Genomic DNA, 26,448 nt, shown 5'->3' with positions numbered 1-26,448 from the left:
GCACGCAGATGGAATCTGTGCTGTCAACTCGTTTTCCAGCCCAGCCATGAGCACGGAGGGGGGATTGATTCTCTTTTATGGCGCAGTTAACAGAGGCTCATCCGTCGCACAGGGGTAAAAGAGATGAAAGATGGATATGAGACAGGAGGGGGGGGGGGGGTAAAGCCCCCGGTGATGGGATTGGGATGCTCAAAGCACCATAGGGATGAACCCAACCGGGATGCTCAAGGATAACACCGGCGGATGCAGCCGGGATGCTCAGTGAGGAGCATCCCTCCTAAACCACCCCATTCCCGAGCAGCTCCAGGACCCGTTATTCCTCTTATTCCAATGAGTTTATTGAAACGAGGCTGATTTAAGTCTGAATGAGCTGGGATGCTCTTGCCTCCTCCCTTTTGGGGGGGGAAGCACATGGGGGATGCAGGAGAAGCTTGGGACGAGAAAGGAAAAGGGAATAATGAGACCAATGGGCTTGAAAAAAGGGGAATAACGAGCCAAAGGGGGGTTAAAGCCAGGGAATAACAAGACAAATGGGATTTAATGGGCATAATGGGATCTAATTTGTTTGCAAGAGCCGCCTCGCTCCTGAGCCAGGGAATTGGCAGCGTGCGGAGGAGCCGATGTCTCGGCAGCTTTATGGATCCCCCCTGACACCCGGCCCTCATTAAATCCACCCGGAGATAGCACGGGAATGAAAGTGTCAGGATAACGGATGCTGGCGCCGGCTCCGGCCGCGATTGATGTGCTGGAGCAGGGCCTTATCCCTCCTCATCCCACCTCGGAGGGAAGAGAGGGACCTCCCCCCCAGCTCCCATCTCCATCAGTGCAGAGCAGCCTCAGCCCATCAGTTATGGTTTAATCCATGGTGGAATCATTCTTCCAGCTCCTGCGTGGGGCTGGCAAAGGAGCAAACCCCAACTCTTCTCTCTTCTCTTCCCTTCCCTTCTCTCTTCTCTTCCCTTTCTACTTTCCCCTTTTCCCTTCTTTTCCCCTTTTCCCTTCCCTCTTTTTCCCTTTTCCCTTCCCTTTTCTCTTTTCTCTTTTTCCTTTTTCCCTTCCCTTTTCCCTTCTTTCTTTTCCCCTTTTCCCTTCCCTCTTTTTCCCTTTTCCCTTCCCTTTTCTCTTTTCTCTTTTCCCCTTTCCCCTTATTTCTTTCCCCCTCTTTTTCCCTTTTCCCTTTTTTCTTTTCCCCTTTCCCCTTCTCTCTTTTCCCCTTTTCCCTTTCCTTTTCCCTTCTCTCTTTTCCCCTTTTCCCTTTCCTTTTCCCTTCTTTCTTTTCCCCTTTTCCCTTCTCTCTTTTCCCCCTTTCCCTTCCCTTTTCCCTTCTTTCTTTTCCCCTTTTCCCTTCCCTTCCCTTTTCCCTTCTCTCTTTCCCCTTTTCCCTTCCCTTTTCCCTTTTTTCTTTTCCCCTTTTCCCTTCCCATCCCTTTTCCCATCTCTCTTTTCCCCTTTTCCTTTCTCTCTTTCCCATTTTCCCATCTCTCTTTTCCCATTTTCCCTTCTCTCTTTCCCCCTTCCCTTTTCCATTCCCTCTTTCCCCTTTTCCCTCTCCTTCCCTCACCAGACCCCAGCTCCTCCCAATCACCCCAGCCCCTCCCATCCCACCCCAGCTGGAGCAGGACGAGCCTATATCAGGAGCTCTTCCAGCATCACCTGCCCGGGGTTGCTCCACGCCTCAGGATGCAGCCCGACAGCAGCAGCAGCTCTCGCCCCTTCAAGCAGAGGCGAAGCCTTGGTGCGTCCCTGGGCCAGGGGGATCCGCAGGGACACAGGGACGGGCCCTGCTCACTTCCCCCTTTTCCCTTCCCCAGCCTCCAGGATGCAGGAAGTGGCCGAGATCCGGCTGAAATATCCCAACAAGATCCCGGTGAGGCCTCGTCCCCCTCCCTCTGTGCCCTCCAAAGCAGGGGGAGCCCCTGATAAAGGCTCCGGGGGCTCCATTCTGCCCCCCCAGCATCTCCTCCCTGCTGCAGGTGGTTGTGGAGCGCTACCACAAGGAGAAGACGCTGCCCCCCTTGACCAGGACCAAGTATTTGGTGGCCCAGGACCTGCCCCTGTCCCAGTTGGTGGTCACCCTGCGGTGAGTGGGGGTCCCAGTACAAGGACGGGGGGGGTTCACAGCCTTGGGTCAGTGCAAAAGCCCAGTCTAGGTCCTAGGAAGCAGCTTGGAATGGCAGCTCCTTTGGCTGCTCCGCTGAGCAAGGCTTTAGTGGGTGTTCAAGCTTAGCCCAATGCAATGAAGCCTTTGCAATGGGCATCGCCAGCAGCGGTCCCTACCCTTGCTGGGATGAGGGGTGACAATTGGCTTTCCAAGCCTGTTGATGGGTGGCACCAGAGGGGCACGATGCTGGAGCCAGATTCCATTGGGAGGAGCCATTCAAAATCAGAGCTGCAGCTGCATCCCCATGGATGGAGCCTCCCCTGAAGTGTGGTCCCATTGGCTTCTCCCAATGGGATCAGAAGCCATTCAACACCAGAGCTGCAGCTGCATCCCCATGGATGGAGCCTCCCCTGAAGCCAGGTCCCATTGGGAGAAGCCAAAGGGACCAGAAGCCATTCAACACCAGAGCTGGAGCTGCATCCCCATGGATGGAGCCTCCCCTGAATCTTGATCCCATTGGGAGAAGCCAAAGGGACCAGAAGCCATTCAACACCAGAGCTGGAGCTGCATCCCCATGGATGGAGCCTGTCCTGAAGCTTGATCCCATTGGGAGAAACCAAAGGGACCAGAAGCCATTCAACACCAGAGCTGGAGCTGCATCCCCATGGATGGAGCCTCCCCTGAAGCTTGATCCCATTGGGAGAAACCAAAGGGACCAGCAGCCATTCAACACCAGAGCTGGAGCTGCATCCCCATGGATGGAGCCTCCCCTGAAGCTTGATCCCATTGGGAGAAACCAAAGGGACCAGAAGCCATTCAACACCAGAGCTGGAGCTGCATCCCCATGGATGGAGCCTCCCCTGAAGCTTGGTCCCATTGGGAGAAACCAAAGGGACCAGAAGCCATTCAACACCAGAGCTGCAGCTGCATCCCCATGGATGGAGCCTCCCCTGAAGCTTGATCCCATTGGGAGAAGCCAAAGGGACCAGAAGCCATTCAACACCAGAGCTGGAGCTGCATCCCCATGGATGGAGCCTGTCCTGAAGCTTGATCCCATTGGGAGAAACCAAAGGGACCAGAAGCCATTCAACACCAGAGCTGCAGCTGCATCCCCATGGATGGAGCCTCCCCTGAAGCTTGATCCCATTGGGAGAAGCCAAAGGGACCAGAAGCCATTCAACACCAGAGCTGCAGCTGCATCCCCATGGATGGAGCCTCCCCTGAAGCTTGATCCCATTGGGAGAAGCCAAAGGGACCAGAAGCCATTCAACACCAGAGCTGCAGCTGCATCCCCATGGATGGAGCCTCCCCTGAAGCTTGATCCCATTGGGAGAAGCCAAAGGGACCAGAAGCCATTCAACACCAGAGCTGCAGCTGCATCCCCATGGATAATGCCTGGTGCTGGGCAATGCTCACCCACACTTTGCCTTCCCCTTCATCCCTGCAGGACCCGGCTCTCCCTGGCCTCATCCCAGACCTTCTACCTGCTGGTGAACAACAAGGGGCTGCCCAACATGTCCATCACCATGCAGGAGCTCTACCAGGACAACCGGGATGAGGACGGCTTCCTCTACCTGACCTATGCCTCCCAGGAGATGTTTGGGAGCTCTTCCTCCATCCATCCATGGGCCAAGCCCATGTCCTTTGGGATGCTCCTCCCAGGCCCCTGATGCTGGTGAGGTTGGGGATGTATCCCCCTAAACTCAGCTTAAAACCAATGGGGAGCCTTGGGTTGCAGCTGCACCAAGCTCACCTTTGCGATGGCCTTAAACCCCGCTCGCTCCCTCCTTCCTCTTCTGCCTTGAGCTGCCAGATGATGCTCCCAGCGTGGCAGAGGATGGGGTTGGTTTCCTTGGATCCACCGGGAGGTGATTCCTCAAACAGGGCTTTGGGAGCTCGGGCTCCTCCTAAGCGCATCCCCCTCATGGGACCGGGGTTGGGGGGCTCCATGGGGCTGGGTTTAAGCTGCAGGCGGTCTGAGATGGGGAATAAAGAGACCTCAGCTGGTGCCATGGGGTGAAACCAGCCTTAAGTGTTGGGGGGGGACACACCGGGATGTGAGAGCAAAGCAGGGAAAGGGGGAAAGGGCTTTGCTCCCCCCATTGCAAAAGGATGGGGGGGGGGGGGGGGAGAGCAGGACCCCATCTCCCTCCTGTGTGCAGAATGGGGGGGATTGGCCCCTGTTTCCCCCCCATCCATCACCCCAAGGAGCGGGCACGGATGCGGCGCTGAGCTCAGGCTGAGTCAGACCCAGGCGCTTCCTGCCTGTGATGCTGCAAAAACGCCTCTTCGGCGCCCGAAGGCTTCCCTGTGAAGTGCAGCGTCACCACGGGCAGCGATTTCAGGCACGTTTCCCCTTCCCGCTGCTCATAAAGAAGCCCTAAAATGAGCTGGAACTGGGGCTTTGATGGGCTTCGATGAGGGGTGTCCCCCCCCCTCCCCTCCACGTAACAAGGATGCTGCAATCCTCATCCCTGCATGGCTGCACACCCCCCCCCCCCCCAAACTGCAGCAGGAGCCTTTGGGTACCAAAGGGGGGTAAGGGGAGCCTGGTTGGGCATCTCTGCATCCCCCTAAGTGAGCATCATCACCCATCGGGCACCATGAGGGTCCTGGAGCCAACCCCACGCAGCCCCAGGGCTCCATTGGGGAAGCAGGATGGTGTTTGGGCTGGGAACAGCTTGGGAATGACTCACCTTCCCTAGCAGGCAATTAGCACCAGCTTTGCAGCTCCAGAGCTGTCCTGCCTCTCAGCAGGCTGAGGTGAGAGCCAGATCCGAAGGGAGGATGGAAATAAACCGCCAGCGCAGGGTGGATCCGAACCACAGCTTCGGGATCCCCATGGGATGAGCCAAGCCCGGAGCCAGCAGCACCATGGATCCCAGCAGCCGCCAGGGAGGATAAAGGTGCCCAAGCCCCAGCCAAGCCCCATTGGTGGTGGCCAAGAGCATCCATCTGTGGAGCTATGGGTTGAGGCCTTCCAGGAATGCAGGGCTGTCATTTCTATGTGGTTTATTGGGTTGAGGTGGGATTTGGGATGGGGGGGAGGCATCTTTTGGGGTTATTTCACTGCTGGGAGGTGAGGAACAAAGCCCTGGCATAGGGAGGTTCCAAATGGCTCCGTTAACGCTGCTGCTGATCCCATTCCTGCTGTTGGGAGCCAAGGAAACCCAGGAAAAGCAGCTAAAAAGATGCTCTTCCCATCTGGAATGCCAGGCAGGGGAATGGGGCGGTGAAGGGGGATTCTGAGGGTACCAAAGCCGGAGCCATGGGGATGGGGACACGGAGCAAACCCAGCGGAGAGGAGCTGGAAGTGGGTTGGGAACAAGGCGCTTGAGGAAGCTGGAAGAGGAGAGATTGGGATGGGAGCTTTGGGAATGCCCTGGGAATTCCAAGGAGCTCGGCACAATGAATGAGCACAAAGGATGCTGCCCCCCTTCACCAGGCAAAGCAGGCAGGGAAGGGGGTTCTCCACCACCCAGCCATGGGGAGGGGCTGCCTAAGGAGGAATGGGCCACGATTCCCAAACTTGGGATCCCAAACCTGGTGCCTTCTCCTCCCAAGGCACCTCTTTTCTCCACCCCTGCCACGGGAGCAACGTGGTCTGGGTGATGCTCCTGCTCCTTGCACTGGTCCCTTCCAACCCAAGCCATCGGATGAGTCTAAGGTAAAAGAGGGCCAAGAGGAGATGCGAGGAAGCAGAAGCCTCCTAAGCAAGGTTACTCTCCATAGGGTGATGGGATGGGTTGGAAGAGACCTTGAGGACCATCCACTCCCAACGCCCTCATCCTGGGGCCCCAAATCCAACTCTATTTGAGCTGCTGGATCCATGGGGAAGGAAGCTCGGGATGTCTCCATCCCATCCGCACCTTCAGCGTGGTCCATACAAGCACATCAGGGCCCAGAGCCAAGGAGCCCGGATTGAAACCAGGCCCTTGGCACTGCTGGGCACCCTTCAGCTCCCATTGAGGCGAAGCCAGCCGACCCAAACCCCCTCCCATCCTGATGGAGCCGGCGGCTCATTCCGCATGAGCAGCGCATTCCCTGGAAGCAATGGAAGCCCCTCGGGTCATTAGGATGGAAATGCATTCGGCAGCGGGATGCTGGCTCCATTAAAGCCTCCCATTACAATGGGGATGATTTCTTCCCTCCTGATGAATAGGCTGCCATAAATAGGCTCTGATTAATTGCGGCGGCACTCGGGAGCGCAGCACCGGCTGCTATGGATCGGGATAATGGTCATCAGCTGCCTTGGAGAGCCCTGGCGCTGCTGTGGAGCCAGGTGGTGGCTCAAGTCCCTGCAGCAGGCAGCTCCTTCCAGCCGGTGGGAAGCAGGCATGGATGGAGCATCCCCATGGGAAGCACGGGGTTAGAATCGCTCACGGGCATGGAACGGGTTGGGATGTGAAGGGATCCCGAAGCTCATCCAGCTCCAAGCGTGGCACCTTCCACTGGAGCAGCTTGCTCCAACCTGGCCTTGAACAGGGATGGGGCATCCAAACCTCTTCCTTTCAACCCATCCCAGTGTCCCAGCACCCTCACAGGGAAGATCCCATCTCCCCTCGGGCAGGTTAAAGCCATTCCCATTGTCCTGTCCCTGCATCCCTTGTCCAAAGCCCCTCTCCAAGTCTCTTGTAGCCCCTTTAGGCACTGGAGCTGCTCTAAGGCACGGATCCCCTCGAGCATCCCATCCTCCTGATGCCCAAGGGCTGCAAGCAAATCCCCCTGCTCCCCTTGCTGGAGCTGCACAGAATCTCTTCTTATGGGCATGGAGTCCATGGAATTCCATTTATCCCAAGGCCAGCTTGGAGCAACCTGGGCTAGGGGAAGGTGTCCCTGCCTGTGGAATGGGATTGGAACTGGATGGGTTTTAAGGTCCCTTCCAACCCAAACCATTCCAGGAGCCTATGTAATAAAGAGATGTGTATATGCGTGTATATAGACACACATCTATGATATATATACACATCTATGTGTTATATATGTGTACGTATATACATCTAGATACCCCCCAAAGCTGATGAGCCCCCCCCAAGTGCACACAGGTCCCTGCAGGTCCCCTCAGCTCTCCACAGCAGCAGCCGCCGCAGCCGCAGGGATGCTCGGGGAGTTGTCATGGAAACCCTGGAGCCCTGGGATGCAGCTGAGCATCAGGGAGGGCAAGGACCGGAGCCGGATGCTGCAGGTGAAGGCAGCGCCCTGCCAGGCTGTGCCGGGGTGGGAACAGCATCCTTCTGGTCCCTTTTCCAGCCTTGGGAAAGCTGCTCCTCATCCATCCCTTTATCCAAGCCCTGCTTGGTAAGGAAGGGGGGGAGAAGGGTCCCTTCCAACCCAACCCTATAACAAGATCCCATGGTTTCACACTAGGCTGGAGCCATCCCCACCCTCCCTCCCACTATAAAACCCCACAAACATCCTTCCCAATGTGTTCTCCCAATGGATTTGGAGCTGTCTGACGACTGAATGGGCCAGCTGAAAGCCTTGGCACAGGGATAAGGCGCCGGCTCTCCGCAGCTCCCATCATCTGGAACGTGCAGAGCAAACGGGCCTTACCCATTCCAAAGGGGAAAAGAAGGCAGCATCCCACCTGGAACAAAAAGGGCTGGAAGCTGGAAGCTTCCCCATCTCTTCCCATGCAGCAGAGGGGAAGAGCAGCTCCTTGGCTGGGTACCTGCATCCCAGGGCTGAGCCCTGCTGCTGCTTTGCCTGCCCCGGGCTGGCTCTTTTCCAGCTGGGAATTTGGAGCAGGTCCCAGCAGGGCCAGGGAGCAGCAGAGCCCAGCTGGTGCCTGGGCCCAGCATCCGCTTGGGATGCTTGGGACTCCGGGATCTGCTCCATAGGGAGCATGGGAGGGACCGGAGCCATAGGGCAAGGGGTGATGGGTTTAAACTGAAACAGGGGAGGTGTGGGCTGGGGATAAGGAAGTTCTTCCCTAGGAGGCTGGTGGCACATTAGGATCTATGGGGGTCCTGCACCCCCAAACCGAGGCTCTCCGGGGTCCTGCACCCCTACATGAGGATCTATGGGGGTCCTGCAACCCCAAAACGGGGCTCTTCGGGGTCCTGCACCCCTCCATTAGGGTCCTATGGGGATCCTGCACCCCTCCATTAGGATCTATAGGGTCCTGCCCCCCTCCATTAGGATCTATGGGGGTCCTGCACCCCTAGATTAGGATCTATGGGGTTCCTTCACCCCCAAATTGGGGGTCCCGGGGGTCCTGCAACCCCACTTTAGGATCTATGGGGTTCCTGCACCCCTACATTAGGATCTATGGGAGAAAGTGGGGAATTTGGGGGGAAAGGAAAAATTAGGGAGAAAAGTGGGAAATTGGGGGAGAAAAGTGGGAAATTGGGGGGAAAGGAAAAATTAGGGAGAAAAGTAGGAAATTGGGGGAGAAAAGTGGGAAATTTGGGGGGAAGGAAAAATTAGGGAGAAAAGTGGGAAGTTTTGGGAGAAAAGTGGGAAATTGGGGGAGAAAAGTGGGAAATTTGGGGGGGAAGGAAAAATTAGGGAGAAAAGTGGGAAATTGGGGGAGAAAAGTGGGAAATTTGGGGGGAAGGAAAAATTAGGGAGAAAAGTGGGAAGTTTTGGGAGAAAAGTGGGAAACTGGGGGAGAAAAGTGGGAAATTTGGGGGGGGAAGGAAAAATTAGGGAGAAAAGTGGGAAGTTTTGGGAGAAAAGTGGGAAATGGGGGGGGGAACGGGAAATCTGGGGGGCAAGTGGGAAACAGAAGGCAGGAGCTCTCACAGAGCATCCCTAAAGCCTCCAGGCGAATCTCAGCCCCGCACTGCGCGGCTGCAGCAGCCCAGCCCCTCTCCAGCCAGGCCAAGGCAGGGAATGCTGCCTCTTCCTTAAGCCGGGAATGCCTCGGTGTAACGAGCAGAAAAGCTCCTTAGAGCCGAGCTAAAGGCTCCAGCCTCGTCCTTGGAAGCCGAGCGGGAAGGAAACGCCAGGAGAAGGAGGGCCGGGGGGGGGGGACCCGCATCAAACGGGATGCGGGTGATGCTCAGATTAAGGCTGTGTTTGCACAAGGATCGGACCCTGGGCAGATGCCCCGCTGCGAGAGAGGCAGAGGCACAAAATGGCCCTGCAGGGAGCATTTTTGGGGGGGGGGGGGGCTGGGAGATGCGGCGGCTCCGCTGGGTACCACAGCTCAAGAGCTACATCTAGAGGCGCAAGAGCATCCTCAGAGCAGCGAGCAAGAGCATCTTCCTGAGGACATCGCTCCATTAACAACAGGCAGCGGGGACGGCCCCAGCTCATGGCAAAGCATGGATGGGGGGGGTGTCGATCCCATTGGAAAGCGCCTCAGAACGTGTCCGAGCTCCCCCCCCCAAACCCTTCTGCACTCTCAGGGTGATACCAGGGTTTGATGCCAAAAGAAAGGGAGAAGGCAGTGGAAAAGGAGGGATCAGCTGGGAAACTTCGCAGGGATGCTCGTGGAATTGAAGTGACATGAGGAGAGGCGGAGGCCAAGACGGGGATGTACAAATGGGATGGGGAGAAGGAGCTGAAGGAGCAAGGGATGCAGTAACGGGGATGAGATGGAGCCCCCTCCCCTAAAAACGGCATTCCCAGCGGAGACCCCCAGAGCACATCCATGGGCAAGGGGTTGGGAGTGAAGGGAAAGAGAGCCCACAGTGCTCATGAGGCACGGATGGGACGCAGGGGTCCTGACCTGGTCCCACTGCTTTGGTTCATGGAGACCCTGAGGCTGTAAATTCAACCACACAACTCCAGCTCCTCCATGCGGTCCACGACCAGCTCCTGATCCCCAGGGATGCAACAGCCTCTTCCTCAGGCTCTGGAGAGGAACCAGGAGCAATCCCTTCAATGATCCTTCTGGAGAAGCGAAGGCTTCCAAGAGGATACGGTCAGAGGCAGTCAGCATCAGTGTCACCGCCCCAGTGATGGAGTCCAAGGCTTGACACGTGCTTGAGTCCAGAGCCAGGGCTTCCTGCGGGAATGGGGTCGTGCTGCTCCGGGATTCCCCAGAGCACAGGGAAGGAACCTGGCTCCAGGCCATGGTGAAACACCCAAGTCAGGTTCTGGCATCACAGATGCCACGCATCAGAGATGACAGAGGGGCTGCCACTGCGTCCCCCTTCAACCCATGCCAGTGTCCCACCACCCTCACAGGGAAGAGCCTAACATCCCATCTCCACCTCCCCTCTGGCAGGTTAAAGCCATTCCCCTTATCCTGTCCCTCCATCCCTCATCCCAAGCCCCTCTCCAGGTTTCCTGCAGCCCCTTCAGGCACTGGAGCTGCTCTCAGGTCTCCCCTTCAGGACCCTTCTCTTCTCCAGGCTGCCCCAGCCCAGCTCTCTCAGCCTGGCTCCAGAGCAGGGATGCTCCAGCCCTCGCTGCATCTCCATGGCCTCGTTCCAGCAGCTCCACATCCCTCTGGGTGCTGTTCCCCCCAGCGCTGGATGCAAACAGAGCCCAACACCAGAAGGGAACAGAGAACATTAAAGCTTTCATCCCTGCTGTAAGATTAAACCCCCTCAACCCCAGACAGCAAGGGCAAAGCGAGGGCACACTGCAGAGGTTCTGGCTTGCTCTAATAGAAGCAACAAGACCTCTGCAGGCGAAGGGGGGAAGAAATAATCAATACCAGAGCTCTTCACACGGTTAATTGGAGAGGGCTTTATTCGCTGCTGAAGAGAACTGGGACTATACAGCTGGTTTGCACTGGACCGAAGCTGGGATTTGATTTCATTCCATGTCTCCGCGTTGATGGCGCGAACCAGAAGCGATGCAATGGGGAAAGTGGATAAAGGACGACTTCACAGCGTTCAAACCACACGTGGATGGAGAGGAGCTCGAGGGGAAAGGAGAACAGCCTCCAAGCTACAACAGCAAATCCACACCACGGCGCCGAAAGGGGAAGCGCGCAGCAGCCGATGGAGCGCTCCTCAGCTCGGGCTGGCTACGGAGCCTCCTGCCGTGGCAACCACTGGCCTTTGAGCCTCTCGTTTGCCGTTCAGAACCAAAAGGCAGCTTCAAGTTTTGAGAGTCAAAGCAATGGCAGGAGAAGGGGAGAAGAGCCGGTGCCACGGCGCGATGGGCCGGAGGGACCACCACCGAGGGACGGGCGTCCCCATGCTAAGGGCAGGGGGGGAGATCTCGCACTCAATTTACAGATGGCTTTAGTCAATCAGTTGTACAAACCCAAGCGAGCGGGGCTGCCCAGCAAATCCCCATCCTCGGGGTTCAAAGGAGCTGGCCCACACGTGCAGAGAGAGGGTTGGATGGGGAGCTCCTTCCGTCGCAGCACCACCGGTCAGGAGTCGGCATCGGCGCGGATGCGGGATGCCGTTAGCACGGACACCTCCTCGGCGTCGGGAGCCACGGCAGGGGGGACCTCAAGCAGCTGTGGCACGCCAGGAACGCTGGCTCTAACGTTCTGCTTCGGAAAGATGCTGCTGTCTTGATTCTGCTGGTGTTCTCAGCCTTGGCTAAACCATGCAGGGGAAACCCACCGTGTCCGGTGCCACAGACGAGACCGAGATATGAAATGAGCTTGGTTATTCGTTGAAGTGGAGATGAAGTTCCTTTGGGAGAGAGCGCAGGGTTGGAGGCGGTGATGCCCTCGGTGGGGTTTTGCCCCCCCCTCCTTCCCCTTGCCCTTGGCCTGCCTCCGGGCCCAAGGCACTTCACTCCGTGCGCAGGATGATGTGGATCCCTGACTCTGTGAACACGGGGCCGCTCATCTCGCCGGCCCGCAGCGCAAAGGAGGCGTCTTCAAAAGGCTTCTGCATCTGACCTGAGGGGAGCAGACACCACAAAGCTCAGCGAAGAGCAGGGCAGCAAGCCTCAGAACAGAGCCAGCTCCCAAAGAACCAAGTCAGTGCTGAACAACCTGGTGTTTGCTTGTGGCTGCTCCCCAAAGAGGCTTCAAACCCACGGGGCTCTGCAGGCATCCCTGCAGCAAAGGGGGGATGCTCAGAGCTGCGGACCCAAAAGGCTGCTCAGGAGCTGTGCTGCAGCCTCACGGGCAACAAGAGGAGGTTCCAGTCTCCTGTGTCCTCCAGGTACTGGTTATGGGGGGGGGGAAAGGCTCTGGTGTGCCTTACTGGCTGCACTCAATAACTCACAAGGCACACAGAGACACCAACCAGCCTGACCTAGATAAGAACTGGGTTTAAGGCTCCTGTCTCCCAGGTCACTGAGTTTCAGCAGCTTCAGGGAAGCCAGAGATGCTCAGATTCAGGGGGCAGTGGGGAGAATCCCAGAATGCTTGAGGTGGGAAGGGACCCTCAAGCTCACCCCGTTCCAACCCCCTGCCATGGGCAAGGATACCTTCCACTGGAGCAGCTTGCTCCAAGCCCCGTCCTTGAACACTGCCAGGGATGGGGCATCCAAACCTTCTCCATTCAACCCATCCCAGTGTCCCAGCACCCTCATGGGGAAGAGCTTCTGCCTAAGAGCTCATCTCAGTCTCCCCTCTGGCAGGTTAAAGCCATTCCCCCTTGTCCTGTCCCTACAGGCCCTTGTCTAAAGCCCCTCTCCAGGTTTCTTGCAGCCCCTTTAGGAACTAAAGCTTCCCAACCTTTTCCAAGCCCCCCACATCTATCCCAGCAGCACCTCCAGAAGTGATGTTTAACTTCCTCCATCCAGCCACATCCCCTTTCTCTAGCAAGGCAGACAGAGGATGCTCTATTCCTCCCTTTCAGGGTGTTTTCCCCCTTCCATAGTGGTTTGTTACCAAACTGACTCGATGCACGTGGCTCCCCAGCATTGCCCTTCTCCTATTGCAGTGCTTAGGAGAGGCTGCCAGGCTGCAGTTACAAAGCCAGCATCAGTCACTGGCACCTGCCTTTGGGGGTTCTTTTCCACTAGGAGCTGTAATCTTGACTTCAGCTGAGGCAGGAGCCTCCCTGCTCCATGGCCACGCTCCTCCTCGAGCTCACTTAATAGGAAGGGCTTCAAGAAGACAAATGGAAAGGGTTTAACAACTTCACCTCTGCAGGAACCAGTGCTCCACGTGCTAACCCATTACATCTGCAGCCCACTTGAGTGAAGGAAGCAGGGTGCAGGGAGGGGGATGGAATGCCAGGGCCAGGCTTGGGCCACCACACGTGGTTCCAATGCCATCTAGTGGAACGTGGCTCTTGGAACGTTCCTGTTTTGGTGCAGGCGTTAAAGCAGCACCACTAAAAACCCTCTTTGGGTCCATCTCTAAAGAGCACAAAGAGCTGAGGTGCCACTGAGCCCAACCCTGCAGACACAGCACCCTGGCCTTGGTGCTTTGCTCCATACAGAGCCATAACACAACACCGGTTACTCCGCTGTGAAGGGATGTGGTGGAGGAAGCGACTGCTGCAGAATGGCACCCTAAAGGGAACAGTGATGAGAAAGAGTGGTTTTGCTGGGGGAAACCCACCCAAGACCCAGTTCCATGGGATCCTAAAATGGTTTGGGTTGAAGGGACCTTAAAGCTCCTCCAGTTCCAACCCCCTGCCACGGACAGGGACACCTTCCACTAGCCCAGCTTGCTCCAAGCCCCATCCGACCTTGAACACCTCCAGGGATGTGGCTCTTCCTGTGGGGTTGCTGCAAGTCCCTATGAGTTCTGTCACCTTCTCTCCTTTGGCAAGAGCCTTTCCTCGCCCTCTTCTCATGACACATGCATGGGCACCCTGGCTCTAAACAGCTTTTTGGGGGTGTTCTTTGAACGCTGCAGCTGTCCTCATGATGGCAGGGCTTTCCTTTCCTCCTAGTGCAAACGCAGAGAGCAGGGGGAAGATGAAGCAAAACGAGAGGCCCTGTCGCACTTCCCCAGCCCAAAGCTGATTCCTCCCACCCGGGCACATCCCCTTAACTGGCCAAGCAGCCCCAAGGTTTGGCTTCTTGCTCCCTCCCTGTGCTGGTGCACGGGAGCTGTTGTCTCATCGAAGAGGAGGATGCCAAAGCATCCCTCAGCAACTCAGTCCCTGCTTCCTTCTTCATGGCTCATTAGGCAGTGGCTTTCCACTGAGTGCAGCTGGAGAATCCCTTTGGGGGGGGGAAGCCCTTTGGTGACGGGTGCTCACACAACATCGCCTCCCTGCCGAGGATAATCCTCTGCTTGCATTCCTAATAGGTTTAACTTCCAGGCATCCAGCTGCAACTCCTGCTCGGCACGCTGCCTTAGCACAGAAATCCCATTTCCCACTTGTATTCAACCCACCCCCTGCCAAGCAGACAGGCACGGAGCCTGTGATCCCACCGGGACATTCCCATTCCTACCTCTCCCAAACACCCCCAGGTCTCCTCCTGCTTTGGCCGAGCTGCAGTCGCTGAACTGGGAAGCGAGAGACTCGAAATCCTCTTCTCCCGATTTTATCTTCTGGATGTAGCCTGGGAAAAGAGGGAATCGTTCAGGGATTCAAGGAGAAAAACCAGCCCAAACCTCCCCCCCCACCACCCACCCTTGGAGCTCTCCATCCCACTGCAAGAAGGGCCCAGAGCATCGTGGCAATCCATGGGGCAGAGCTTCCCGACCTCCTAAACCAAGGCAGAGCCACAACGAAGCATTCCCAAACCCCCCAAAAGCACTCGCCTCCCCTTTGCTTTCCAAGCACATTCCCTTCTTTTGCATCATTCCCAGATCCTATTAAAGCAAGCAGCTGGTCCTGCCTGCTGCTGGCCCTGAAGCATGGGATTTGCTCAGCCTGGAGAAGAGAAGCTGCACAGAGACCTCAGAGCAGCTTCCAGTGTCTGAAGGGGGCCTATAGGGATGCTGGGGAGGGACTCTTCATTAGGGACTGCAGTGACAGGACAAGGGGTAACGGGTTCAAACTGAAACAGGGGAGTTTAGATTGGATCTAAGGAGAAAATTCTTTCCTGTGAGGGTGCTGAGGCACTGGAATGGGTTGCCCAAGGAGATTGTGAATGCTCCATCCCTGGTGGTGTTCAAGACAGAGCCTTGGGTGCCATGGTTTAGTGTGAGGTGACCCTGCCCATGGCAGGGGGGTTGGAACTGGATGATCTTAAGGTCCTTTCCAACCCTAACAATTCCATTCCTGATGGGGCTGGGGACGAGATGAGCTCTGGATTTCAGAGCTCACCTCCATAGGAGACCAAGCACAAAGAACCCCCAAGGAGTGAACTGTCAGGACAGCTCTTTGAAAGGGCAGTGAAGAACCATCTGTCACCAGAGCCCTGCCTCCCTGCTCCCAATCTGGCCCACTGGAGCCACCCCTGGGCTAGCTTGGAACAAGGAACCCTTGGGGGTGCACCACATTTTCCAGCCAACAGCTTGATAAGGTGCTCGTGGAGTTCCTCATTATGGGAATTACACTGGAGAGGAGCACAGCACAAGGAACGCTGCTCCATCCCTCACCCCCAGTCGTGGAGGCTCGAGCCCACACTGAATCCTGTGCAGCTGCATGCACTCCCCCCAGCTCCTTCGGGAAAAGGAGCATAAATCCCAATCCAAAGCCCAAATCTAAACCTTAAAGTGGCCAAAAATGAAGCCCAACCCCCCCCTTTAGATCCCTCTTTCCCTGCTTTAGGAAGAGCCAGCAAAGCCTCATGGGGTTGCATCTGAGACCTTCCAAGAGAAGCAACTGATGCTCTGCAACAGCAAAAACCAGAGAGAAGCAGCTTTCCCCCTCTCCAAGCTATTGAATCTCCTGGTCCTGCCATCCCAAGTGCCTCCTGCAGCTCACTCCCCTGTAAGCCCAGTGGCCTGCATGTATAAAGAGCCTGCACTTTGCTAGATCAACCTGTAAAGACCCCCTTCAACTAGCTATTCTCAACCCAATTTTACCTTAGCTGCAAGCAGTGCAAGATCCCTACCTGGAAAAGGGCCACGGATGTAATCCCAGAGGCAGGCTTTATTATCTGGGAGGGATGCTCTCCCCAAAAGGAAGGCAAAAGGATGAAGAAATGAGTCTTTGCCAGCTCCTTTGAATGCTATAGACTTTTAGACACCCAAAGAAGCACTTTAGACACCCAAAGAAGCACCTATGAGAGCTGGGGGTAGGCAGGAAAATACTCCTTAAGGACAGGATGGAGGTTCCTCCTATGAAACGAAGCAGCTCGAGGCCAACCAGTTGCTGGCAAAACAGAGTTTCACCTAAAAATACATTTGTACCCCCATAAATATGCATTTAATTGCCTGTAGCTGCCAGTCCCCAGCAAGTACCTGTCACACATTGCACCCAGAAGTGTCAGGAATCACAGTTCTAAGAGGTGATGCCTATGCAAAAGGAAGGAAGCACCCAAATGAAGGAGCAGAGGGTTCACGTTTGCATCCAAACCTGCCTGCCCCTTATCCCAGCAGCAGGATCCAAGGGGTAAAGAGGGTTTCAGCACTCAACTGAAATAGCATTTCCTTCCTTCATTTACTTCCTTGGGCTGCCAGGGAGCAGCCTGAGCGCAAAAGCTGCCTGGCAACTCCATGGATAAAGCCCAAAGCTTCTGTAAAGCTGAAGTTGTTCCAACCCAAACTGGCTCTGGGAAGTGGGATGAATGAGCCTTTTCCCTACAAGAAAAGGCCTCTTTTCCCCTAAAAGAGGGCTCCATCAGGAGGAGGACCACGTGCACATGGGTTATGGACGGCTCCAGAAGCAGCAGGATGGCTGCAGCATCCTGCACGGAGTGAATGCCACAGCAAAGGCAGAGCCAAGAGTTCATCTGGAACCTTGCACCTCACCATGAACCCGTGCTCGGGGAAGATTAATTCAAACTGAAGTGCAAAGGAGGCCTAAGAGTAGAAACAGCACTGACCTACATTACCAGGGACCAAAAGCCTGCCTGGCTCGGCGTGGCAAAGCAGGTTGGGAAGGAGGAGGATGCTCGGAATGCACTCCATCAGCAAGAAATGCCACTTAATTCAGTGCTTTAAGGACACTCAGGCAAGAAACAAGGGGTAGGTGGTTAGGGGGTGGGTCTGGGGGGATTTGACACTGGTATTCCCATTCTAGGAGGAAAAAAAGAGAGAGAAAAGACAGAATTGGCAGCTCTGCTTCAAGATTTCGATGCTTTCCTCTTGCCTTTGGCCCAGATCTTCCCATGAAGCTTTGTCACCTCTGCTGACCCTTTCTGAGCCACCCTCACCTGAAGGAAGCAATCCCCTAAGTTCCCAATTCCCTAAGCACCCTCTCTGGCAGGGAATTTCCCTTCCCTTCCCTTCCCAAAGGCGGGCAGTGGATACCACCTACTGGTCACCACCAAGAGTGATGCAGCACAGAACCTGCCCTCCCAAAGCTTGCACCGAAGCAAGTGCTTGCCTTTGGGGGTGCTTAGGACCAAGGCAAGAGCCACAACGTCCTCCTTATCCTCTCCCCTTGCTGCTGAAGCCACCAGAGATAAGCCAGGCCCAGCCTGTGGGCCATGAGAGATAAGCCAGGCCCAGCCTGTGGGATCTATCTGCATGCCCCTACCTTGCTGCCAGGAAAGGCCCATTAGCAAGCACAGTCGCAGCATCACCAATTCATCACTTGGGGGGTTAAGGTGAAGGTTTAATTCAGTCCCAAATCCCTCATCCTAAAAGGGAAAAGCTGGGCTTGGAATTCACTTCCTCAAGATCAAAACCTCACCGGTGAGGAAACACAACATCAACTCACGAGGCCACAATCCCCCTGCAAAAAATGAACAGCACCTCCTGCAAAAGGCACCTTAAGCCAGCTCCTAAGCCAGAGTATTGGGGGGAAACCCAGGCAGACTGGGTCATTTACACTGCTTTGGGCAAGGCTGATGGCTTCCTAGGAGCATCCTGCTTTCAAGCAGAGCTCCAATGGCACTTAAACGACTCTAACTTGCTCCTGAGGAGTCCAGTGACATCAAACCAAAAGAAGAAGTGTTTAAAGAACATCTGGGTTGTGCTTGAAATCAGTTTATTTTTTTTTTTAATGGAAAAAAAATACATGCTTACAACACAAGAAAAATACAAACCAACCTCGGCCATAACATCCATTCCCCCCCCCCCCCCCCCAAAATGCACCACAAAGGGGAAGACACACGGGCTGGGACCTGCCTTTAAGCCATTGCATCGCCCAGCAAAGGAGATCCTAGAACAGTGTGGGTTGGAAAGGACCTTAAGATCATCCAGCTCCAACCCCCTGCCATGGGCAGGGACACCTCACACCGAACCATGGCACCCGAGGCTTCATCCAACCTGGCCTTGAGCACCATCAGGGATGGAGCATTCACAACCTCTTGGGCAACCCATTGCAGTGCCTCAGCACCCTCACAGGAAAGAATTTCCTCCTTAGATCCAATCTAAACTTCCCCTGTTTCACTTTGAACCCGTTACCCCTTGTCCTGTCACTCCAGTCCCCAATGAAGAGTCCCTCCCCAGCATCCCTATAGCCCCCTTCAGACATGGAAGCTGCTCTGAGCTCTCCACGCAGCTTCTCTCCTCCAGGCTGCACAGCCCCAACTTCCTCAGCCTAAAGAGCTCAGCATGTGGCTGAAAGCATCTCCCCAGCACCCTGAAGGGGGCAACCGGAGCCTGCAACCCCCTTCCCCGCCCCACTCCCCCGTTGGAGAGCAGAGTTGCTGCTCGCCCCCCCCCCCCCCCCCAGCCTTGTACTTGCCATTGATCAGCCCCAGGGCCTCGTCTTTGGTCCTCGTGATCTTGTCCTGCCGCCAGGAGGACGGGCGCCGGGACTGGTTGTGCTTCACCAGCAGGTGGGAGCACCGCACCTTGCTGGGCTCGCCGGGCCCGTTCCTGCCGCCGCCGCTACCGGGGCCGCCGCTGCCGGGGCCGCCGCCGCCGCTGGGCCGCTCCCACTGGCTGGCGTTGGTGATGTGGTTGAAGTAATAGACCCGGCCTGGGGACACACAGAGAGAGGGGGAGAGGGGCTGAGTTCAGGGGCCGGGGGAGATCCGCACACCGCTGCTGAGCCCCATAGGCAGCTTCGGACCCCCAAGAGGCAGCTTCGGGACCCCCAAGAGGCAGCTTCGGGACCCCCAAGAGGCAGCTTCGGGACCCCCAAGAGGCAGCTTCGGGACCCCCAAGAGGCAGCTTCGGGACCCCCAAGAGGCAGCTTTATCTGCTCCAGAAAGCATCTTCTGGCCCCAAGAAGCTGCTTCTGACCCCCAAGAGGCAGCTTCTGACCCCCAGAAGGTGCTTTCTCTGCCCCCCAACAAGGTGCTTTCTCTGACCCCCCAGGTGCTTTCTCTGACCCGCAAAAGGCAGCTTCGGACCCTCAAGACGCAGTTTTCTCTGCCTCAAGAATCAGTTTCTAACCCCCGAAACAGCTTTCTCTGCTCCAAGAAGCAGCTTCTGCCCCCCAAGAGGCAGATTCTGACCCCAAGAAGCAGCTTCTAACCCGCAGAAGCAGCTGTCTTGGCCCCAAGAACCAGCTTCTGGCCCCCAAGAACCAGCTTCAGGCCCCCCAAAACAGCTTTCCCTGCCCCAGAACCAACTTCTGCCCCCCCACTCCGCTTCCTCAAGCCTCCACACCAGGTTTTAACCCCCAGAAGCAGCTTTCTCTGCCCCAAGAATCAGCTTCTAACCCCCCGAAGCAGCTTTCGCTGCTCCTAGAACAAGCTTCTGCCCCCTCCTCGGCTTCCTCAAGCCTCAGCACCAGGTTTTCACCCCCAGAAGCAGCTTTCTCCGCCCCCCCAAGCACCTCTTTAGCCCCCGAGGGCCCGGCAGGGTGCATTCTGTGTGTGCTCGGCCGCATCCCCCCTCCACGAGCTCAGCCCCCCGATGCAGGGGGAGGCCTCCACACCTCCGCCATTCCCCACGCTCCGTTCCCATCGTTCACCAGAGGCTCCAGTCTTTCCCATCGCAAAGCCTTCCTCCACCCCTTTGCTTCCATTGCATCGCTCACCCCCAAAGCTCTCCATTGAAGCAGACCCAAGCCCACAGGGCCCCAATTCCCCCTTGCAATCCCAAGCAACAGCCTCCGGATGCTCCCACCGAAGCAAAGGGTACCCCAGGCCCCCTTTAACACCCCAACCCACCCCAGAACCGGGCTCTGGAACCGGGCGCCTCTCGCCCATAACGGCGCCGGCCCCAATCCCCCGCAGCCGCACCGGGAGCAAAGCCTCCTCCTTAGGCCTTCAGAGAGCGCCTTCTCCCGGTCCCACCGGTGGCGGAGCAACCCCGGCCCGGCCCCACGCAGCACCGAGGCCCCGGAGCCCCGCACACCACGGCGAGGCCTAGGCCGGGCCTACCCGGCCCGCGACCCCCGGTGAGGCCTAAACCGGGCCCCACCGCCCACGCGACCCTGCCGGTGAGGCCCAGGCCGGGCCGCCGCTGCCCCCCCACCCCGAGCCCCGCCGTTGGCCGTACCGGAGCTGCGGCTCATGCGCTTCTCCCAGCCCGCGGGCAGCTTCTCCTCCTCCGCCATCTTCCCTCGGCTGCGCCTCCCGCACCCGTGGTGGGGAAGGAAGAAGGAGGAGGGTGGGTGGGACAACTGTCCCGTTCCCTGCTCCCATTGGCCAAAGGGAAGGCCGCGCCCAAGCTTCCCGCGCTGCCATTGGTTGAAGAGCCTGTCCGTCTGGTGCTCGTAAAGGGGGGGGGGGGCTGGACAGTGGAGCGGACGGTGGCCGCGGGTGGGCAAAAGATGTCAGAGAGCGAAGCGAAGCAGCAAAACGTCGGTCTCCCCCCCACCACCATCCCCGTTTCAGCGGCTCCCGGTGCCGCCGCCCCGTGCCACGCAAGAACCAGAGACCCGAGAAACACATTTATTAGAAACCACTTAAACGCTCCAGGGCAGCTGCAGCAGGTTCAGAGCCTCAACACGGCCCGGGGAGGGACAACGGGGTTTGGGATGGGGGGGTCCCCACGGAGTGGAGAGCACCGGGAAGGAACGGCAGCCGCTACTGGTAGTAGAGCTCCAGGTTCATGCCATCATGGATCTCATCTGGAGGATGGGGTTAAGGAGAAGAGATGGGGAAGGATGCAGTGAACACCCCCCCCCCCAATACACCCGTTAATAGGGTGAAACACCCGCCCGCAGCAGGATACAGTCGCCCAGCGTGACGTGATCCTTGAAGATGGTGTACCTGCGGGGACGGAAAGCGGGGCTGGTACCGGCTCCACCGCCCCAGCACAGGGAAGGGGAGAGCCCCCCCGGGGGGGGACGGGGGACACGATGCGGGCCTCGACTGCTTCCAGCCCGCTGGCACTCACCACTTCTTGAGCACGATCTTATCCCAGCGGGTGCCGGTCTGCGCCGCGATCAGCTTCTTCAGGTCCCGGATCGAGTCCTCGGTGCTAACGGGGGCGTTAAGGAAAAGAGGGGGAAGGAACTGGGGAAAGGCGGGGGGGGGAAGAACCCGGACTAGGGGGGAGAGAAAGGGAGGGGGGGGGAGGAAAAGGAGGCAGAAGAACCGGGAAAAATGGGGAAAGGAACTGGGAAAAGGGGGGGAGGAACCAGGAAAAGAAGGGGGAGAAACCGGGAAAAGGGGGGGAAGGAACCGGGAAAAAGGGGGGAAGGAAGCGGGAAAAAGGGGGGAAGAACCGGGAAAAGGGGGGGAAGGAACGGAAAGGGGGGGGAAGGAATCGGGAAAAGGGGGGAAAGGAACCGGGAAAAGGGGGGGGGAAACCGGGAAAAGGGGAGAGAGAAACCGGGAAAAGGGGGGGGGAAGGAACCGGGAAAAGGGGGGGGGGAAGGAACCGGGAAAAGGGGGGGGGGAAGGAACCGGGAAAAGGGGGGGGGAAGGAACCGGGAAAAGGGGGGGGGGGGGAGAACGGGGAAAAGGGGGGAAGGAACCGGGAAAAGGGGGGGGAAGAACGGGGAAAAGTGGGGGAAGGAACCGGGAAAAGGGGGGAAGGAACCGGGAAAAGGGGGGGAAGGAATCGGGAAAAGGGGGGGGGGAAGGAACCGGGAACCCCCCCCCCCTCAGCCCCCCCCGCTCCCGGTTCTCGGCGGATACTTGCATTTCACCCGCACTTTCTTGCCCAAGCGGTCGTTGCAGACGACTTCGATCATGGTTGCCTGGAGGACGAGGCCGGGTTAACGGGGAGGACACCGGGGGGGGGGGGGTAACGGGGCTAAACACGGAAGGGCCCGGAGCCCCCCCCCGGCACTCACCGAGCTCCGCCACAGCGCCGGAAGCGGAAGTTAGCCGGGGAGCAAACCGGAAGAGGAAGTGTTGGGGGACCGGGCAAGATGGCGGCGGCGGCGGCAGCAGGGGAGGGCTCGGTGCTGCCCCATTCGGTGCTGCTGCCGCCGTGGGACCGGCTGAGAGCGGCCGGGTAGGGCCCCCCCACCTTGTACCGGGACCGGCTGAGAGCGGCCGGGTAGGGCCCCCCCCGTTGTACCGGGACCGGCTGAGAGCGGCCGGGTAGGGCCCCCCCCGTTGTACCGGGACCGGCTGAGAGCGGCCGGGTAGGGCCCCCCGCCTTGTACCGGGACCGGCTGAGAGCGGCCGGGTAGGGCCCCCCCCCTTGTACCGGGACCGGCTGAGAGCGGCCGGGTAGGGCCCCCCCTTGTACCGGGACCGGCTGAGAGCGGCTGGGTAGGACCCACCCTTGGACCGGTACCGGCTGCTTTCGGGCCCGGCCCTGATCGCTTCCCCGCAGGGTCTGCCGGCGGTGGCGGCAGCTCGCATTGGACCGGATGGTGTGGAGACACGTGGATCTGACCCAGCGCCGGGTATGGGAGCACCCCAGTGTGGGCAGGGGATTGACGGGGGGATCACCCCATTGCAGGCAGGGGATTGAGAGGGGGATCACCCCATTGCGGGCAGGGGATTGAGGGGGGAATCACCCCATTGCGGGCAGGGGATTGAGAGGGGGATCACCCCATTGCAGGCAGGGGATTAAGGGGGGGATCACCCCATTGCGGGCAGGGGATTGAGGGGGGAATCACCCCATTGCGGGCAGGGGATTGAGAGGGGGATCACCCCATTGCAGGCAGGGGATTGAAGGGGGGATCACCCCATTGCAGGCAGGGGATTGAGGGGGGAATCATCCCATTGCAGGCAGGGGATTGAGAGGGGGATCACCCCATTGCAGGCAGGGGATTGAGAGGGGGATCACCCCATTGCAGGCAGGGGATTGAGGGGGGGATCACCCCATTGCAGGCAGGGGATTGAGGGGGGATCACCCCATTGCAGGCAGGGGATTGAGGGGGGGATCACCCCATTGCAGGCAGGGGATTGAGGGGGGAATCATCCCATTGCAGGCAGGGGATTGAGAGGGGGATCACCCCATTGCAGGCAGGGGATTGAGAGGGGGATCACCCCATTGCAGGCAGGGGATTGAGGGGGGATCACCCCATTGCAGGCAGGGGATTGAGGGGGGGATCACCCCATTGCAGGCAGAGGATTGAGGGGGGGATCACCCCATTGCAGGCAGGGATTGAGGGGGGAATCACCCCATTGCAGACAGGGGCTGTGCCACGGTTAAAAAAGATGGAAAAGTTCAGTGGTGTCCGCTTAAGTCCCTCAAACCAGACCTCCAGAAATAGAACTAACAAAACTGTGAGGTTTTATCCACAGAATCGGATTATCGGACGTCCTCGTAACCCGTACGCCCCGGTAACAAGAGAAGATGACAAGTCAACAGACATCCTGCCCACACCTAGTTCCGCACCGACAGACTCCGCACAACGGCCACATAACCCCCATACACGGAGGCTACGATGTCTTTTTGTGATCCTCATTTTACAGCTCGTCGCTATAGGACAAGCAGTATCAGAGTACCACCCCCATCAGCCTTTTAAGTGGACCTTGTCTAGGTGGGAAGACCAAAAAGTTATCCAAAGCCTAGTCACAACAGGAGGACCCACCTTTACTGCTAGCCTCTGTCAACTAGTGCCTAGAGACCCGTGTTTAGATCATATAGGGTATTATTTCTGCCCGAGCTCGAATCCAGGAAAAGGATATTGCAATTACCCCGGGGAATATTATTGTGCCTACTGGGGATGCGAGACAATAGCCTCAAATTGGGTCCCTGAAACTCCAGACAGGTTTTTAAGGGTACAATGGGGGCCTTATGGATGTACCCCTCCGGAACAAAGTTGGAATGAAGGAATAGTATTAGCTCCCCGTGGGAGAATCGACCTGGGGAGCTGTCAGCATCTTATGATTAATGTAACGAACCCTTTCGACCATGGGTGGATAATAGGGAAAACTTGGGGGGTGCGATATAAGGAATCAGGAACCGATACAGGGGGCCTCATTTTAATAAAGAAGGAACCAATCCCACGAGATCCTAAACCCGTAGGATCTAATCCGGTTCTTCACCCAGAAGTACCTGTCCCAACGATGCCCAACCCAACGACACCTACACCATTACCACATAGTATTGGAAGTAGTACTGAAGTTATTGCACACACCACCAAAATTTCCGATCAAAATTCTCTTTGGAAAATGATGCAAGCTAGCTATCAACTACTGAACAAAACTCACCCAAATCTCACAGAGCATTGTTGGTTGTGCTACGGGATAAACCCCCCCTTTTACGAGGCTATAGGAGTAAGCGACACCCCCAGACGAGCAAAATGGTACGAATCCAGCCCAGTGTGTTTGGAAACACAGACAAACAAGGGATTACATTAGCACATGTGATGGGTAAAATCCCAAAACATAAAAAACAACTGTGTGCTAATGTGACACAAGCTAAAAACCCCTGCACGGTGGCTGATACCGGCCAGCAATGCCAAGTGGGTTTGTTCCGTTACGGGAGTTACACCTTGTTTGTCGTTAGACAAATTTAATGACTCCTCAGAATATTGTGTCCAAGTAACTCTAGTTCCTAAAATCTTCTACCATGCTGAAAATTTGTCTATGATTCACAAATGACCCCGGAACACCATCTGTCAAAACGGGAACCCTTTACAGCACCAACAATAGCCACTCTAATGAGCGTAGGACGTGCGGGAATAGGTACAGGAGTAGCATCCTTAGTGCAACAAAATAAAGCACTTAGTGCCCTGAGAATGGCAGTGGACGAGGACCTGGCTAGAGTTGAGCAATCAGTGCATTAGAAAGTTCACTTAGATCACTGTCTGAGGTAGTGCTACAAAATCGAAGCGGGTTAGACCTAGCGTTCTTACAACGAGGAGGAGGATGCGTCGCACTGAGGGAAGAATGTTGTCTATATGCCGACCACACTGGAATAGTGAGGGATGCTATGGCCAAACTACGAGAAGGCCTAGAAAAACGGGAACGAGAGGCGCAACAAAATTGGTTTGCATCATGGTTTAACCATTCCCCATGGCTTGCCACCCTAATATCTACCCTGATAGGGCCAGTTATAACAATCGTGATAGCGTTGATGTTTGGACCCTGTATATTGAATAAGCTGGTGTCGTTTGTCAAAAGCCGTCTAAAAAAGGTTAACATCATGCTGATAGAACGCCAGCAATTGCTTTAAGAGTGCTCTTGCTTAGAATTTTTACCCATCTCCAGTTATACCCTGTTATTCTCTGTTACATCTTCGTTATCTCTTGCTTAAGGTGCCTTATATTTTTTATTCAAGTATATGGTGTGTGTTTTAAGAAATGTTGTAAAACACAGATTAAGATACATTTAGCATGTTATCCAAGATTACGATACATGCATTTTAAATGTTGTTATATTTAGCCAATTTAGTGATGCATGGGGAGAGGGGAAATGTAGGTAGGTAGGGTCTGGCGGCCGGAAGATGTCGCGCTATAGGGAAAGATGGGGCCCCTCTCTTGATAGCCAATAGCATTTGGTTTGTGATGTAGGCAGACGGAAGTGACGTCACAAACCCAGGGTATATAATGCTGTTTTACATACAATAAATGGCATTTGCCATCCACCACATTGGTGGCTGTGAGCTGATGGCCCGAGCGGCCTGGGGTTGGTCACCGTGCCGTTCCTGAACCAGGTCACCACGGCTTGTGAAGGCAACAGGGCTGAGACGGGATCACCCCATTGCAGGCAGGGGATTGAAGGGGGGATCACCCCATTGCAGGCAGGGGGTTGAGGGGGGGATCACCCCATTGCAGGCAGGGGATTGAAGGGGGGATCACCCCATTGCAGGCAGGGGATTGAAGGGGGGATCACCCCATTGCAGGCAGGAGATCACCCCACTGCAGGCAGGGGATTGAGGGGGGGATCACCCCATTGCAGGCAGGGAGTTGAGGGGGGGATCACCCCATTGCAGGCAGGGGGTTGAGGGGGGGATCACCCCATTGCAGGCAGGGGATTGAGGGGGGGATCACCCCATTGCAGGCAGGGGATTGAAGGGGGGATCACCCCATTGCAGGCAGGGGATCGAGGTGGGGATCCCCCCATTGCAGGCAGGAGATCACCCCATTGCAGGCAGGGGATTGAGGGGGGGATCACCCCATTGCAGGCAGGGGATTGAGGGGGGGATCACCCCATTGCAGGCAGGGGATTGAGGTGGGGATCACCCCATTGCAGGCAGGAGATCACCCCATTGCAGGCAGGGGATTGAGGGGGGGATCACCCCATTG

General features: G+C 56.9%; 3 protein-coding genes across 3 annotated transcripts; 1 reads left to right on the top strand and 2 right to left on the bottom strand.

Moving 5' to 3' along the window:
• The first annotated feature begins 1,680 nt into the window (after positions 1–1,680).
• Positions 1,681–3,870, top strand: LOC133264672 (microtubule-associated proteins 1A/1B light chain 3C-like). Its single transcript, XM_061444507.1, has 4 exons — positions 1,681–1,735; positions 1,812–1,867; positions 1,974–2,080; positions 3,549–3,870. Exons 1-4 carry the CDS (start codon positions 1,681–1,683, stop codon positions 3,769–3,771), a joined length of 441 nt encoding a protein of 146 aa, XP_061300491.1. The 3' UTR covers positions 3,772–3,870.
• Positions 3,871–11,614: 7,744 nt separating this feature from the next.
• On the bottom strand, positions 11,615–20,437 carry PIN1 (peptidylprolyl cis/trans isomerase, NIMA-interacting 1). Its single transcript, XM_061444504.1, has 4 exons — positions 20,340–20,437; positions 18,631–18,867; positions 14,333–14,443; positions 11,615–11,867 (listed from the first exon to the last, which is right to left on the bottom strand). Exons 1-4 carry the CDS (start codon positions 20,395–20,397, stop codon positions 11,758–11,760), a joined length of 516 nt encoding a protein of 171 aa, XP_061300488.1. The 5' UTR covers positions 20,398–20,437; the 3' UTR covers positions 11,615–11,757.
• A 404-nt stretch (positions 20,438–20,841) lies between these two features.
• On the bottom strand, positions 20,842–22,180 carry UBL5 (ubiquitin like 5). The gene is made up of 5 exons (XM_061444503.1): positions 22,087–22,180; positions 21,929–21,990; positions 21,183–21,266; positions 21,018–21,055; positions 20,842–20,913 (listed from the first exon to the last, which is right to left on the bottom strand). The coding sequence occupies exons 2-5, from the start codon at positions 21,982–21,984 to the stop codon at positions 20,870–20,872; spliced, it is 222 nt and encodes a 73-aa protein (XP_061300487.1). The 5' UTR covers positions 21,985–21,990; positions 22,087–22,180; the 3' UTR covers positions 20,842–20,869.
• Between the last annotated feature and the right edge of the window lie 4,268 nt (positions 22,181–26,448).

This window comes from Pezoporus flaviventris, unplaced genomic scaffold, assembly GCF_033815535.1.
Source record: "Pezoporus flaviventris isolate CSIRO_AGI_PZ_B2104156 unplaced genomic scaffold, CSIRO_AGI_Pfla_v1 ptg000939l, whole genome shotgun sequence".
Classification (NCBI taxonomy): Eukaryota; Metazoa; Chordata; class Aves; order Psittaciformes; family Psittacidae; genus Pezoporus; species Pezoporus flaviventris.
This window is presented reverse-complemented; position numbering and strand designations above follow the sequence as displayed.

Coding starts and splice junctions, on each gene's coding strand:
- LOC133264672 (XM_061444507.1), top strand. CDS start 1,681: ATGCAGCCCGACAGCAGCAGCAGCTCTCGCCCCTTCAAGCAGAGGCGA. Junction 1,868..1,973: donor AATATCCCAACAAGATCCCG/GTGAGGCCTCGT, acceptor TCCCTGCTGCAG/GTGGTTGTGGAGCGCTACCA. Junction 2,081..3,548: donor CAGTTGGTGGTCACCCTGCG/GTGAGTGGGGGT, acceptor TCATCCCTGCAG/GACCCGGCTCTCCCTGGCCT.
- PIN1 (XM_061444504.1), bottom strand. CDS start 20,397: ATGGCGGAGGAGGAGAAGCTGCCCGCGGGCTGGGAGAAGCGCATGAGC. Junction 14,444..18,630: donor GGCCCTGGGGCTGATCAATG/GCAAGTACAAGG, acceptor CTCTTTTCCCAG/GCTACATCCAGAAGATAAAA. Junction 11,868..14,332: donor CCTGGGGGTGTTTGGGAGAG/GTAGGAATGGGA, acceptor TGCTCCCCTCAG/GTCAGATGCAGAAGCCTTTT.
- UBL5 (XM_061444503.1), bottom strand. CDS start 21,984: ATGATCGAAGTCGTCTGCAACGACCGCTTGGGCAAGAAAGTGCGGGTG. Junction 21,056..21,182: donor AAGATCGTGCTCAAGAAGTG/GTGAGTGCCAGC, acceptor CCGTCCCCGCAG/GTACACCATCTTCAAGGATC. Junction 20,914..21,017: donor TCACGTCACGCTGGGCGACT/GTATCCTGCTGC, acceptor CCCATCCTCCAG/ATGAGATCCATGATGGCATG.